General features: G+C 37.9%; 1 protein-coding gene across 1 annotated transcript in view; it reads right to left on the bottom strand.

The window, feature by feature from the left end:
- The window catches only part of LOC148675270 (L-gulonolactone oxidase-like), a 103,078-nt gene that overhangs the window by 85,232 nt on the left and 465 nt on the right, over nt 1-17,381 (bottom strand). Inside the window, exons 2-4 of the mRNA XM_088626413.1 lie at nt 13,469-13,570; nt 6,143-6,268; nt 2,598-2,692 (exon numbers count right to left, since the gene is read on the bottom strand). Of these exons, the coding sequence (XP_088482539.1) occupies nt 2,598-2,692; nt 6,143-6,268; nt 13,469-13,570 (323 nt within the window). The remainder of the gene's footprint in view (nt 1-2,597; nt 2,693-6,142; nt 6,269-13,468; nt 13,571-17,381) is intronic.

Genomic DNA, 17,381 nt, shown 5'->3' on the forward strand with positions numbered 1-17,381 from the left:
TATAAATGCACCTGCTCTGTGATAGTCTCAAGGTTCTGTTGAAAGCGCAGAGAGCATCATGAAGACCAAGGAACACACCAGGCAGGTCCGTAATACTGTTGTGGAGAAGTTTAAAGCCGGATTTGGATACAAAAAGATTTCCCAAGCTTCAAACATCCCAAGGAGCACTGTGCAAGCGATCATCTTGAAATGGAAGGAGTATCAGACCACTGCAAATCTACCAAGACCTGGCCGTCCCTCTAAACTTTCAGCTCAGACAAGGAGAAGACTGATCAGAGATGCAGCCAAGAGGCCCATGATCACTCTGGATGAACTGCAGAGAACTACAGCTGAGGTGGGAGAGTCTGTCCATAGGACAACAATCAGTCTTACACTGCACAAATCTGGCCTTTATGGAAGAGTGGCAAGAAGAAAGCCATTTCTCAAAGATATCCATAAAAAGTCTCGTCTAAAGTTTGCCACAAGCCACCTGGGAGACACCCCAAACATGTGGAAGAAGGTGCTCTGGTCAGATGAAACCAAAATCGAACTTTTTGGCCACAATGCAAAACGATATGTTTGGCGTAAAAGCAACACAGCTCATCACCCTCAACACACCATCCCCACTGTCAAACATGGTGGTGGCAGCATCATGGTTTGGGCCTGCTTTTCTTCAGCAGGGACAGGGAAGATGGTTAAAATTGAGGGGAAGATGGATGCAGCCAAATACAGGACCATTCTGGATGAAAACCTGTTGGAGTCTGCAAAAGACCTGAAACTGGGACGGAGATTTATCTTCCAACAAGACAATGATCCCAAACATACAGCAAAATCTACAAAGGAATGGTTCACAAATAAACGTATCCAGGTGTTTGAATGGCCAAGTCAAAGTCCAGACCTGAATCCAATCGAGAATCTGTGGAAAGAGCTGAAAACTGCTGTTCACAAACGCTCTCCATCCAACCTCACTGAGCTCGAGCTGTTTTGCAAGGAAGAATGGGCAAGAATTTCAGTCTCTCGATGTGCAAAACTGATAGAGACATACCCCAAGCGACTTGCAGCTGTAATCGCAGCAAAAGGTGGCTCTACAAAGTATTAACGCAAGGGGGCCGAATAATTTTGCACGCCCCACTTTTCATTTTTTTATTAGTTAAAAAAGTTTCAAAAATCCAATAGATTTCGTTCCACTTCACAATTGTGTCCCACTTGTTGGTGATTCTTCACATAAAATAAAAAATTTATATCTTTATGTCTGAAGCCTGAAATGTGGCAAAAGGTTGAAAAGTTCAAGGGGGCCGAATACTTTTGCAAGGCACTGTACCTACAGTATATTATACTAATCTAGATCATTGATAGAATTAAGAACAGCAAGAGTCATAGTCCTTCATACTTCACTAATAACCTAATAGCCAGCAGCCACATCACTCTGCAACTCACAACTGGCAGCCCACTGAAGCTCAGCAGGTGTGAGCCTGGTCAGTACCTAGATGGGGAGCCTCCTGGGAAAAACTAAGGTTGCAACAAATTAATATTTGTTGTTCACCTTTGCCTGGTGTGGGTAGGATTCCTCAGCATATACCTGATTTAGTCCTGCTCTTCAGTTTCGTTCATGTTGTCTCAATTTATCCAAAGTGGAAATTGTGAAGGTGGCACAGTGGTTAGCATTGCTGTCTTACAGTGCTGGGACTCTGTTCACTTCCTGGGGTGCCATTTGTATGGTCTCCCTGTGTTTGTGGTTTTCCTCTGGATGATCGGGTTTCCTCCCACAGTCCAAAGACTGTTAGGTTCATTAGTGTCTATAAAAGTGTCTGTATGTATCCTACATTGGACTGACATCCTGTTGAGGGTGTATCCTGCCTTGGGCCTGTTGCTTACCTCCTGCAACACTGACTTGGGAACTATTCTAGAGCCCATAAATTATTTTTTGCCTTGATGGATTCAAGATCATATTTCCACAAATATCACAACAGAACTCCCTTTTTCTAAAATTTAACACAAGTCTCTTCAGATCTCAATTACCTGATACATTTTTTGTTTTTCATCAGGAAGGTCCAGATTGCTGGAAGTCTGGCCTGTAGAACGTGACACCCAGTCACACGATGATTGCAAGAAATAGAGTAACTCTGATATACTGAACTGATCTCGTAGACAAGACATTCACCTCGTGGCATGCAATTTCTGTACTTCTGTACACTGGGGCATCATTTACACTGGTCTCCACCCACCTATTTGTACACCTTCCACTCAAAGAAGGACTTAAGTATGTAGCCTACTGAGCTATCACCCCCACTTTTCCTGTCCAGACATGACTAAAAACTGATGTGGAATTGAGGTGAACAAAAAACAGACTGTTCAGTGGTTGCATACTAATTTACTGTATATACTGCAGGTATCCTTAACATCCCTTTGGCACATAACAATAGCCAAAAACAATTCTGTACATTATTATCTCTTTAGTAGAATGCCCCATTTTAAAACAGTGGAAATGTGTCAAACAGTACAGAAGCTGAAATGGGTAGAGGACTTGAAGTTCCTATTTTATCTGATCTTACTTCTATGAGAATATTTTGTTATGCATGTTCATTATTCTGCAGTCAACGTTAAGAAAGTGTGCTTACTTTGAGAGGGCAAGGCCATGTTTTGCTAATTCTTCATTCAGATCACGCAGAAAGATCCCAGCTTCCACTGTGACCTGTCTCTTCTCTTCATCGACCTGAAAGTGAAACAAAGCATCTTTATTCACATATAAATGTGAATATATATTTAATGGTTAAAGACGTAGCAACAAGCCAAGGTGGCTTAAGTGGAAAAAGTACAGTTTTCAGGCACTGTTTCCAAAAATTAAAGAGAAAACTAAACGGAATAAATTAAACGCAGCAAGAACAATAACAAAAACACAGAAAGCCTGCTTATTTCAATTTTGACACACCATGCGACTAACAATATTAAAATTAAAATAAAATACCCCTCAGAAGATAAAATAAGACAAACATCTTTAGCAGGTCCATTTCCTTGAGGTCTATAAACTGGCAGTTTTTGCAAGGGTCTCACCCTCAATCAACTGATGGATTGGGTGTTTGGTAAGCAGGGAACAGACTGCTGGAAATTACTGTGTTCCCACTGCAATTTGTTTAGTACCCCTTTCTTTCTGAAGCTGTAGTGACAGACCTGTAAAATGCTGCAATGTGTGTTTGATTGTGCTCTATGTAGATAATGTTTTTGTCTAACTTCTTCAACCAAGGTTTAGAGACACTTGAGATGCTAGTTCATACTGCAGGGATGGGTTACTGTAGGTAACATCAGTGTGTTTACTGAGGCTAAAATATTCTGTGTTTTCAATTTAAGATAGAAATAAAATAGAAAGAAGACTGATCTCTGTGGATATGTTTATTCTATATTTAGAGAAGAATAAAGAAGGGCCACATTTGTAAGATGAAAGTCAAAACATGCCAAATTGTTGCTGTATCATGGTCTCTGGTTCAAATCTCTGCAGTGAATGGAATTCATTCACTTTCAGATCTATTGTAGACAATGGAGTATCCAATAAACACTTCTTTAGATTCTTGGTTGAGACCAGTGATTGAGATTTCTGGTCAGTGATGGAGGTGTCTTGCATTCAGTTCCCACATCTTATTTTAAATTGTGGAGCAGGGCAGTTAAATTGGTGAAGTGATGCTAGGTGGTATTCTTTGATTTTATTGGTGAAAATTACAGTATTTCATCTAATCAGCTGGTACCAACTTCTCTTTTCTTTTTTTTCTCCATATTGTTTGACAGTCTCTGCACACCTCCCTGAATGCTGGTTTTTCATGCTTTCAGTATAAATCTTTAACTTTAAAATCTGATGGCAGAAAAATTGGCTATTTTGAATGCTGAACCAAAAAGTGTCATTCAAAGAAGATAATATGCACCTGAACTCACTTTCCATGCATGTTTGAAGTAGGAAACTGACTGCAATATTACCCTACAGTTCGGAACCATCTTGCATAAAAATAACTAACATGGTAACTAGAAAAATGTGATTTCATGAGCTTTTGCTGAGGAGCAATGTCCATTTTGCCTTTTTAAAAAAGCACCACTTAGCAAGGTATACATTCTCCCCAATAAACTTCAGCTACCCTAGAACAAAAGAAACGTCTTAAGAATAGAAATGGTTTTTGCACTCTTGTCAGAAATACATATTGTAAACTTCCTCCTTTACTTAAAGTTCTGAATTATATATCCTTTTGTTCTACATTCTCTGGAAAAGGAGTTCCTAAATCCTGGTCTAGGAGAATCAAACACAGTTGCTAGTTTTCACTCCAGCCAAGCTCTCAGTTACACAACTGAAACATAAATTGATTTAATCATAGAATGGAGTTGAAATTTTTAAATTTAATTCTTTAATATCTAGGAAGTTGTCTTTCAACTATTGTGTTTAATATGCAACGCAAGATTTTGACATTTAAAGTTGAAAAAAAAACTGAAAATGGTCTAATCAATAAACCTTTAATTAAGGCTACAGTCAAGCAATTAACCCCAACTAATCATCTTGACTGGACCACATTAACAACTTCTGATGGTGGTGCTTTAGAGAGACCTAGATACCATGCTGACACTCCACATTTCCAGGATTGAACTCCCCATATTCTAAAGATTTCAAATTGTATCTCTTTAATAAAGACAATCATTCCTCTATATGAATGGAATAATTTTAATTAAAAAAGTGACTTATGTAACAGTCACCATGCTGACACTATGATATATACAATAAATTCTTACTGGTAAAAGTAATTGAACTAGCAAGGGACATTTTCAACAACCGTTTGGTTGTTGGCTTTAGAAGATTGAAACAGACTACCTGCTCTGTCCAGATTAATCTTTTAATTTCAATCCTGTTACTTGTAAATGTCTGTTTACTATATGTGATAGGTGCAGCTTTGTTACAAATGTAAATATAAAAAGGAGTTAGTAAATGTTTTCAGCATTACAACATTATAACAATAACAAACATGAAGCAAAGTGTCTAAGAGAAAAAAAGTAAACTTTTAGATGAAGAGGAAATGGCTTAGGCCTCTAGTGAATATTTTTACCCACCAAGGAAGGAACTGACAACATGCCTCAGGCTGGGAAAAAACAGAGTCCTATATTATATGACAGCAGAAAAGAAACAGAAGGATTGCAGGTACTGGAAGCCCTTACAGTAAGACAAATAAATCTCCAGACCCTGTACTCTACAAATTGTACACAAGGAAACAAGAGTTGTTAATCATACTGTTGGCCATTAACAAAACTTTTCCAGCTTTCTCCTAGACAGGGGTAATACCCAGTGACTGGAAATTTGCTAATGCACTGCCCATCCATAAGAAAGGCTGAAGAAACGGACCCATGTAATAGCAGGTATAGACCAATAACTTTTCAATTGCATGTAGGGTTATGGAACAATCACTTAGATGTAAGCAAGAGGATCATGTATTTGCCATTGAGGTTCTAAGTTACAGCCAACATGGATGAAGAATATCTTGATTGACTAACTTGCTGGAGCTCTTGATCAAGCAACAGTAGAAACATATATGGACAAAGAATAGGATAAGGCTTTTAAGAAGGCTTTTGATTAAATATATCAAAAAGATTGCACTCTCAGATTGCTTGGATTATGAATTGGTTAATGGACATGAAACAGAGTGCAGCTATGGGTTACATGTTTAAATTGATGTAGTCGTTGGAATACACCGGGGATCTTTATTAGGTCTCTTTTCTTCATAATATAAGTCAATAATCTAATCTAATATAGTTAGCTAAAATTCAAAATTGCCCAAATTCAGCAAAGGGCAAAGATCAGATCACATTTTAGGAGCCATTCATGCAGAAATCCATATAATTTCTAAGGGTTCACGAACTTTTTCTCAGAACTGTTTGTGATCAGTGTAAAAAAAGAACCTTGAGTGCTTAAAGATCATAGCCCGTTAAAGGTTTAGTAAGTTTTCTGATGAAAAAGGACTTATTAGATGGGATTATGTTGGGTGTGTTTTTGAATCTGCCTCTCTTGCTAATTTTGACTAAATGATAGTTTTAGAAATATTAGTTTGCAGATCTTCAGTCACTCTTTGTTTGAAAAGAATCTGCCTCCATGGGGCTTCCTTTCTAATCCAATACGTGTAATATAAAATTATTCTTACTGTACCTCAAGAACCTTATTCATCTTATCCATACGCATCATGAAGTCATCTGTGCAGGCGATGTCTGAGGGAGAGTGCCCCCCACCCACCACCTTCACTCTCTTGCTGCAACGCCTAGCGAGTTCCAGGATCTGTCAAAAAGAAGAACAGCCTTACAACATCTCCCAAGGCTGTGACATATTCTGAAAAGCAAGGAGAGTCCTGGGAAATTTGTATTGATCCATAAGCACTAACATTGTATTGCAGGAGATGATCAATTTCGTCACTTGAAGCATGAAATAATCCTCAAAGTCTGAAGTAATTACTCCTCATGTGGCAAGCATGCAGGCGTTCTGTGAGCAGCCTTAATGTTTTAAGCTATCTACAAAGCTTTAATATCAAAAAGGGGTGAATGTACATTACAGAGTTGTGTCATATAATCATTGGAGACATTCTGAATTCATGTAAGCGCTCGGTACAGTATAGTCAGCAAACTAGTGAAGTTCAGAAGTGATAGTGTTCAAACTGAAGAGCGCACAATTAGCAAACACAGACACAGGAACACAAAACCATATGTTGTCATGTAATTTGCCAAACCGCTTTATAGCATACGGTGTCGCAGGAAGCCAGAACCTACCTGGCAAGCAACGAGCACAAGGCAGGGTACACCCTGGATGGGACACCAGTCCATCACAGAGCAAGTGCAAGCCAATCACACTGTACATGGGGACAATTTGGAGGCCACAGTAAAAACCAAGCGGAGAAATTTGGCCTTGACACCGGGATAACTCCCTACTCTTAGTTAGGACCCCGATTTAACGTCTCATCCGAAAGACAGATCATATATTGTGAACATGATTAATAAAGATAAATATACTGTCAATGTTTAATTACTTAGTGAATTAAATGTGTCCTTTATTGCTGTTATTGGCTTTAAAAGTTGGTGCTGGAGTTTATGACATAGACAAATTTGTTTACTCATGATTTTAGACCATGGCTTTTGCATTACGACTATAGTGCACTTGAACTGAACTTGAACTTTATTGCTGTATGTAACTGATACATGTACTGATACAATGGAATTCTTACTTACAGAAAATCTCTCAACTGTTAAAAAAAGTGTAAAACACAAAGTGCAGACAGTACATCAAGACGATATACAAACAAACAGTAGACAATGTACAAGTAAACAGTTTGAATGTAAACAATGCCGACATATAAACAACGACTGCAGATATGCAATAAATAAAATTATAATGAGGTAGATGGTGTAGGTGTGGTCCAAGGGGCATGGCCAAATGTGTTCACCTATCACACTGCTTGTGGGTAGAAGCTATTGAATCTGGTGGTAAGTGTCCATATCTCTTGCCCAAGGGCAGTGGGGTGAAGACCTCATGCCCGGGTGGTGACTGTCCTCTGTGATGGCCACAATTCTACCACGGCAGCAGTCCTTATAGAGTTGTTTAACCTCTATGAGACCACAGCCAATGATCTTCTGAGCCACATTCACCGTTCTCTGCAGTACCTTTCTCTCTTGAAAAGAGGTGTTGCCGTACCACATGGTAATCCCGTTGGTGAGGACACTCTCGATGGTGCAGCAGTAGAAGTTTACCAACACAGGTACTGACATCCCCCATCGTTTGAGGCACCTCAGGAAACAGAGGTGCTGCTGAGCCTTCTTCAAGATAATGTCCTTGTTCACAGTCTGGGTTAGGTCATTAGAAATGTGAGTTCCTGAAAACCTAAAGCTGGTGACTGTTTCCACTTCCGTTCCATCAATACGGGCTGTGAGTGTGCAGCCTGCGTCTCCAAAAGTCCACTATTAGTTCTTTTGTTTTACTCGCATTCAAGTCCAGGTTATTGCTATGACAACACCTCAGTATCTGTATGACTTCATCCCTGTAAGTGGACTCGTCATTATCGCTGATCAGGCATATTATAGTGGTGTTATCTGCAAATTTAATGACGCAGTTGTTGCCATGTCTTGCTGTGTAGTTGTGAGTCTTGAATAGGGAGTACAACCTTGGACTCAGACAGCAGCCTTGTGGGGTGCCAGTGCTCAGGGTGAGTGGTGTTGATGTTTTATTACCTATCCACACCACCTGAGGTCTCTCGATAAGGAAGTCCAGCAGCCAGTTGCGGACAGAGTTTCACAGTCCTAGTCCCCTGAGCTTTGTCACCAGTTGGCTGAGTATAATTGAATTGAATGCTGAACTGTAGTCCACAAACAGCACTCTCACATATGAGTTCTTAGTGTCCAAGTGTTCCAAGGCTGTATGGTGAGCTAGGGAGACAGCATCATCCACTGATCTGTTGTTCTGGTAGGTGAACTGCAAGGGGTCCAGGGACTCTGTGATTGAGGAGTTTTTGTGTGACAACACCAGCTTCTCCAGGCACTTCGTCACCACAAATGTTAATGCTACTGTGCGGTCATCGTTCAGGCATGTCACTTTTCCCTTTTTGGGGAGTGTAACAATGCTGTTTTTTTAAAGGAAGTAGGGACAATGTCTGTGAACACTGTAGTCAGCTCAACTGCACATATCCTGAGGACATGGGGAGGTATCCATCAGGCCCTGCAGCCTTAAGGATTTTCACCCTACTCAGAGTTTTGTGCGTGTCCTGCTCTGAGAGTTTCAGAACAAACTCCCCCTGTACACTTGGGGTCTTCTCACCAGTGTCCATGTTCAGAGCATCAGGCAGTGCTGTGTTGTTCGTGTCAATCTCCTGGCTGCAGCCCTTGTAGCCTGTGATTGACTGTAATCCCTGCCACAGGCTCCGGGTGTCAGCGCATTGCGTTTCAAGCCACACTCTGTAGCTCCGTTTTGCACGTTTTGTGGCTTTCTCTAATGCATACCGTGATTCCCTGTACAGCTCTTTGTCAGCCGATTTGAACGTGGAGGATTTATCTTTTATTTTATTGTGAATGTCGTTGTTAAAGCACTGTCTCTTATTGGGAATTGTCCAAATTTTCTTTTCTGGCACACAATTGTCGGTGCAATATTTAATATAGCTAGTGACTGCGTCCGTATACTCATTTAAATCTGTCGGGAGCTCTGAATGCGTCCCATTCAGTGACTAAATTGATTTTAGATAAACCATGTTTTTTGCTTGTTAAGTACAGCAACTACAGACAACAAAATATTGAAATGTGGTGCTATGTGGTCATTTCAATTACGGTCATAATGGCATTTAATATAGTAACTTCATTTACTTTCAATAAACCATAGTTAATCCTATGATTACCCAGTTGAAATATGTGACACACTATGGACACAAACTACAAGCAAACGTTTATGGGAGGATGGAAAAGCTATCCAGGCACATTTTTAAAGCCAGCCCTTTTTTCAAGAAATGGGTGGAAGAGACCTTGGTCCAATTAGCTATTAAACATCAAATGGTAGTTTGGGCTAGATGGCCTTATTATCTTGTTTTTTATTCTTATTACAGTTTTTTATTCCTAAGTTTCTTTTCAGTTGATTTTTGTACTTAAAAACTAACAACTTACAAGCATAACTGCGTAAGTGTAGTAAATTAAGCTAGTTCTATATCATGGTGTTCTATTGTATTTATTTTAAAGGTTATTTCTTACACATTTCAGCTGCAGAAAATATTTATCTCAATTAATGTTCTTAATGCAACAAGATTCCAGACTTGGTCACTTATGCCCAATGAAGATTAGTAAGATTCATTAAAGAAACTCTAAATCTTGTTAGAGCTTGATGAGTATTATTAACCTTGCAACACATGAAAGACTTTCAGGTAAATACATCTGATGGATCAAAGGTGCATTAAGAAGTTTTAAAGAAGAATAAAATTAAATTAGCTTTCCCATGCATGGGAAGAAACAGTTTAGAGAGACATTTAGAGAGCCAAACTTAAACATACAGTGTGAAACTTTACTCATTTAAAGTCAGAAAATCCCTTGAAAGTATGCATATCTTGAGCCAAAGAAGGAAGATAGATAATTAAATTGCTTGAATTATTTGAGCATTTATAGTCTATTGAAAGACTTCTATTACAAGAGAATCACCCCTCTCTCTTTTAATTTTATCTACATTTTTTAATGCTTTTAGCAAATCTTTTTTTCTATTTAATCTTAATTCTTGATTTTGTAAGATGGCCATTCTGTTATTGAAGTCGGTGGATTTGAATAGGCAGCTCATGAAATGGAGATGGAATCTATGACTTTCCAGATTGGCTGAGAATGTTCTAAGTGACAGTTATCATTCTATAGGATTATAAACTGGACTTCATTCAAGGTGAACAAACGATACCGAAAAAAGGAAATGAATTACTCATGAAAGATAGCTGTAAAGTCTGCAGAACAAGGTAATAGCGCTGGAGGATCATCCAAGAATAAATACAAATTATTGACCTGTGTCAGACACATGAACATAATAATCTGTTTGAATTCCTGAACAAAACACCCCTTAAATGGGTTCTAAATATGGCATGACAAGACATGTTTGTCAGAGAGAAATTGTAAGGTATATGGAGACTGCTCTTCTGGTGGCTGTGACAAAGTTCTTTATTCATGTTTTTCTGGTACACAGATAAACACCTTCCTTTGAAAGAAAGCAAGCAGTATAGCTCAGATAGGATTCTAGCTGGGGAATTACTTTTTTCAATCTTTTTAGGGTCAATGTATGTGAGTAATAGAAGGTGGGTAGTCTGCTCAGAGTTTCCATATTGCAGTGATCATTGAGAACTGTATTTAATTTGGGGCATTTTGGATGAGGAAGGAGGATCAGTAGTTAAAGACTGAGTTCAAGGACATCAACTGATCTCTTGCAAGCTTTAGACTCCAGCTCTGCACCCCTTTCTTTCCCTTCTTCCTGCTTTCCTGGCTCCCTTCTTCATTCTTTTCTTTGCTCACTTCAGGACTAAGTCCTTTGTATAGCCACCCGCACATATTCTGGTTAGCGTGCCTAAAAGCACCCCTCTAAGCTTCATAACTTCCCTGCTCATAGCATTACCAAGTCTACTCACTCAGTTCCACATTTACTCTGCACCTTCTACCCTAAACCTCAAGTACATCATAGTGTGCGTTCATATTACGCATTTCACATTCCATGTCGATTTCAACATCTGCTGCTACACTCAAAGCATCTCTTGAAATGAATCTTCATTTACGAGACTCCCTCCCTCCTTCATTTGTCTAATGTCTTTCTCACATGCTTGTCTCAAGGTCCACTGCTTCTTCAGTTCTCACCCTTGCTTCCTCCCTAACATCTCTGCACCACTGTGTTAACCTGAAAGCCACTTATATGGTACTGTAGGTTTCTCTTTCAAAGAAAAACATTGTTTCCCAAAACAAGAAAAAAACATTCTCTCTAGACTCACACGTCATATACAGTATCGTTGCCATGTTCCAATTCTGTTCAGTATCTTCTACTTGCCCTTAGCCTTAATAGTACATTAATCCCCTCTTGTAGATCTTAAGGCTTTTCTTTCTCATGGTTCTGTTCTTTCGTTTCAGGTTGTCCGGTTATATTGCCCTTTTCCAGCCTCGAGTCTAGTTATGGTTACTTAGCCCCAGGTCTCAGGAACACCTGCTATTGACTCAATAGTCAACTTCTATAGGCTGGAAGATGCCTGTTTCAGCAATTGCCTGTTGATTCCATCTTAGGAGATGGTGTTCTCTCAAGGCTATCATAGTGTGGGCAAACATATCTACAAACTGAACGAGGCCTTGGGGAAAGAACTGTTCCTCGTGGGTGACCTCCTGGCAGGATCACAATTTTAAAAATCTTTTTCTTATATAACCATCAGGGTAAAAGTGTAAATTCTATTTCACACTTTTACACTTTTTACAATTTTACATTATTTTACACTTTTATCGGTGAGCTGGAATTAGTCCAAAGAGTTTCCTTGTATATTCCTGGCCTCAAGCATTCACATTCCTCTAAGACATAACTCAGTTACTGTATATTGACTTGCATAAGCATCTTTTAAATAAACAGTGAAAACACACCAAAGGAAACTCCTGAGTTGTGCATTTTAAATTGAGAACAAGAGTACCTTCTTCAGAAACAGAGTTCTTGTAGTCTGGGACAAGTTTCCAAGTTATGTTGTGAAAACTCATACAACTACCTCTTTCAAGAAATGGGTGCACGTGATCCTGAGATCAGTCGACTACTATTGACTAACTAAAGGAACTTGATTTACAAACTTGCTTGAAAACTTTCTTATGTTCTAATGTTCATTTCTTTCCATTATTTTTTAAACATTTTCTGTGCAACAGTAGTGTTAGCCTAGTAGTCAGGATGCTTTTGTGATATTTGTTTTTCTAAACCGACCTGCCTTAAACTGATCTACTTCATCATTAAATAAATGATAATTATTATGTGGTCATTTTTATTACAGCTTTTAATTAGTTAAAGATTGATTAATCATAAACAGTGTGTTTTGACTCAATGAAAAAAGAACTGATTAGTCTAACCTTGCACTGTTGCTAAAACACCCTGCACTAGCTGCAGAAATTGAAAGATGATGGCAATAGTAATTGTTCACACATGAAGAAGGCTCTACAGCTGAAATGTTTTGTCTTTTTCTCTTTCAGAATGGAATCAACCTTAACCTGTTCCTTTGCAGCTACCTACTTGAACATCTTCAGCTTACATAGACATACAGTATCATATTCCCCTTTACAAGACTTTTCCATTTTATAACACCGTACTGTAAGGGGACTGTAGATAAGTTATGAGAAAAATACTTCACACCTCTGCTGTTTTAACACTGCTGTTTCACCACTAAACGCAAGTTATTCCCGCTATATCAAACCCTTATGTGCTTATATTATTTACTGTAAATACACTGTTACATGCTGCTTTGAAGGATGCTTCCTTTATAGTGCTTGCTTTCTTCAAGTATTATCTGAAGACTACTGGATGATGTCACAATGGTATTTCTGGCCAGATCTTTGCACTCTCCATAGTTCAGTGCAACTTTGGAAACTTTCTGTGGGGATGACCTTGCAATTTATTTACTTTACTATTGTTATTATTTTTTATTTTTTACTAATACAGTGCTAATATTTCGAAGCATTTGTATTGCTTATGGCAAAACCTTTAATGAATTCATAGAGAAAGTATTTGCCATGGTTAGAGACAAATGCAGCGTTTCCATGATAAAAAAAAGACACTTCTGCAATTACATGTAATTCATTTAACCATTTCTCGTTGTTTTTTGCTTGCCCTTTCTTGTGTTCTTTCTGACTGTATAACTAATCATTTATGAAGAATGGCTGAATTGCAAAATATTATCCCACAGTCATCAAATGAGCCTTGCGATGAGAAAAACATTAGCCTCAAAGTGCCCCCGAACAATAACACATTCAGACTTCTACATACCTGTCTGACATCTTCCACAGAGCTGGGCTGGAAGTACTGCTCAGGGTGGCAACTGTATGTCTGAGCCCAGTTCTGGAAATGATATCCTTCAGTTCCCTGTATCTGGAGGGAAGAGGAAATGAAAAGGTGAGCTGTGTATGGTTATTCAAGTTTGACCAAAAGTGATAGAATATTATTTATAGCAGTGCGATTTAATCTGTTTGCTGAAAAAAAATAAAGCTGAATAGAAAAAAGGATAAACATTCTACTGAAATTGTATATTTTTATTGATTGAAAAACATTATATATTTTATATTTGAATATTTTAATGGCAAGTGAGCAGTCTTAATTGCTTCTTTTTTGTTTTATCTTTGTTTGTACACTATGTGAATATAAGAACACTTAAAATGGAGATCAACACTGGAGATCAATAACACTGGAGATCAACAGATTAACAGTAGTTTTTGTGAAACAGTCATTTTAATATTTCATGATGCCAGATTAGAAAATGGATGGATATTTCTTGATGTATTCATTTGAAATCCACATGACTTTTTTTTTACATTTTGACATTATTAATTTCTAAAGGTTTTCCTTAAATAAATACTCCATGCTAAAATGTTATATATGAGACCAAAATAAATGTATTAGAAATACAAAAAGCACACTGGTTATTTATTAGATATTTCACAGGAAGCCATTAAGATTCCGTAGTTATTACTGAATACAACAGAGTGCATTCTGTACTGGGTTGGATGCAATTTACTACGACATTTTGCAGAACTATTTTTAATAAGTGTGAGATGTTCAAGTTACAAAAAAGCAGGATAGGATTGAAATGTATTAATCCCATTGCCAATTACTTTATTTGTTGCCTTTAAACTATGGAGATGCATTTATACAGTACATGAGCAAGACAGCTGGAAAAATGTTGAAAAGAAATAAAACACATTTCATTTATGGATAAAAAATGTAGAGACCCCACATGTGAGTATTGTGTGATATAATAATCATCACCTGGTACTATAGGTCCAAAGATGGAGCAGCCAAGGAGCCACTCTACATGTTTTGTCTTCTGCAAATGTTTTTTTACAATTTTACAGTAAGTAGATAATAGGTTTGCTTTATATCATCTGGATATGCACGACAGTATGTCTGTCACCGTGTACCGTTAACACAAACAGCATGCTGAAACAGCAAACCATACGCAGTAGGTGCGGATGTTTTTTTGTGCACAAGATTACGTAAAAGTCTTCCCCTCAAGATATGACATAGTAGAACTTTGCTATTATACTATTATGTGTAAATACTGTAATACAAAATCACAACAAAAACTTACATGGATCTGCCAATAGGTATTGGACTGTTACTGAAAATGTGTATTGTAAAAAGGTATCATGTAATCTGGGATTATAATTAATTAATAAAACTTCTGTATTGCTGCATCAAAAATTAATTAGTTGTGATACAGTACTATCAATGGGAATGCATTTTGGTAAAGCATCATAGAAAACAAGGTTCCAGATACAACTCGTAATTTATTCTTGCTCTAAATTTCAATTGAGTGTTACATACAGTACCAACAATCTGTCTTTGTTTTTGTGCCAGCTGTTCTGCAAGACAATATTAATTTAGCCTGCGCTTAGACAAACGGTCTGCGTCAGCACTTCTCTGCCCTCAGTCAAGTTACTCAGAAATAAAGTATTAGAATAAAGTATGAAGTATGCCATCAGCCGCCTATTTATGTATTTAAGAATACATTTGACTAAAATTATTTCTGCTATGTCTTTTGGAATTAAGGCAGTGTTCAATAAACACGTAATTAAGTTCCTACTGAAACTAGCTCCAATTATACTCAAAATTGCTGCAGTATATTATAATGTACCAGAAGTGTGCTGTCCCAGAAGCCTACATGTAAGTACCTGATCTCTAGCCTGCCAATTTTAGCAGACTCATTTCTCTTTTTTCACTTTGTTATAAATAGGGGACCCCTTTCCCTCTCTCTGGCATTCTTACGCCAAACCCTAGCTGGGCAGTTGGCTCTGTACCCCCTTCCCTGCTTTGCTACCTTCCTCTCCCTGCCTGAGCATGTAAAAACATTTTTTTACAAAGTATAAGTGAGACCCAATCCTGATCCTGGGAGACCACTGTATCTGCTGCGGATTTTCATTTCACCTGATTTCTTCATTACTGATGTTAATTGATGCCTTTAAATTAATTAAAGTTTAATTGGTCTGATTTTTTTGTCTAGACTTTTTATCTGTTTCTGAACTGCAACAACTTCAGCATACAGAACATTAAGCGGTCTCTCTCCATCATGCTTATTAAGTGCACACTTCCCTATTTCTGACTAAAAAGCTCCTAATAATTGATTATTGTTTAATGAGCAGACACAGGTGAGAATGACAATGTATCAAGCACTCCCGCAATAAATGTTTTTCATTTCATTCTGCAACTGATTACACCTGAATTTGTAGATCTTAGATACTGCAATGCAGGGTTTTTATTAGGGTTGTTATTAATTACCAATCACATTCAGTTTCTGAGGAGCAAAAATTACGATACAGAAGTCACCAGGGACTCTTTTCAACATGATGTACATACAGAATATAGGAGGGAGGTAAAGAGAGCAGATAACTTGTCATTATTCTAATTTGTGACTTCCTTGTACATTCAGTTTTGCCTTTTCTGTCTGTGTAGCACAGGCTAAGACAAATAAGAGTATTTGGCTAACTACACAGGCTAAGTGTAGCACAGGCTAAGAATCCAGGTCTGAAAGAAACTTACTTCCTTACCCCAGCTCCAAAAAATAAGCGGGGGCTAGTCTGAGGCAGGCGGCCATATTAGATTTTTTACATTTTCATTTCCCATGGCTTTTCCCATGTTTCAGCATATGTCAAAGGAAAATCTCAACTGTAGAATCAGTTACTGTTCTAAAAATATTTAGTTGGTCCTTCCATACATTTTCTGACCACTTTATCCAACACAGAGTCACAGTGGAACTGGAACCTATCCCAGCAAGCAATGGGCAAAAGGTAGGATACACCCTGGACTGGTCGCCAGTCCATGGCAGGGCAGACACAAACATAAACGTGCTCACATTCACAACAGAGCCTACTTTCCCAGAAGTCAATTAATCTACTAGTGGGTCTTTGGAATGTAGGAGGAAACCCATGTCAATACGGGGAGAGCATACAAACTCCATGCAGATAGTACCCCAGATCAGGAATTGAAAGCAGGGCCCCACCGGTGTCAGGCAGTAACATTGAGCACTTCACCACTGTGCTGCCCATATTTTAGTTCATGTTTGTATTAATTAATATCTATGCTGTAACAAGACCTGACGTTAAAAGCAAATTATTTGTCCAGTAACAAATGACTTACAATTGTTTCCATGAAATACATACTGTACATTAACTCATGTGTTTTTAGGAATATTTGTGTTGTATCTACAGTATGAGAAACTGAGTTACCAACTAATGGAATTTTTCCCAAACAGAAGCTGACTATAGTATACTGTAGTATTCCATAAAATCTATTTAACAATGGTCAATTAAATTAACTGTGTATTATTACTGCAACCTAACATGTTATAAAAGCAAATTGCCTTCACAGAAAGTAAAATTATTAGATGAGTATGTTGCAAAATATATTTTACATTCTGTAGTGCAGTTAGAGGGCATTAAATCATTTTTGTTTATAAAAATAAAATCTTGTGCTTCAGACACAACATAACTCATGCACCTTAGAAAAATTATATTTCCTTTTCACTTCGTGGCTGTCTGCAACCAAAATAAACATCTGATCTGAACTCAAAATTGAGTAATAAAAAAATCGATACCCTTGATATCACTGTGACTTGGGTTAGAGTCACATGAATATGCATGAACATTGATTCAATTTCAGAAAAATAAATGAATTCAAGTGCTTTAGA

Source organism: Lepisosteus platostomus, chromosome 3 (assembly GCF_059453375.1).
Source record: "Lepisosteus platostomus isolate fLepPlt1 chromosome 3, fLepPlt1.hap1, whole genome shotgun sequence".
In the NCBI taxonomy this organism is placed as follows: domain Eukaryota; kingdom Metazoa; phylum Chordata; class Actinopteri; order Semionotiformes; family Lepisosteidae; genus Lepisosteus; species Lepisosteus platostomus.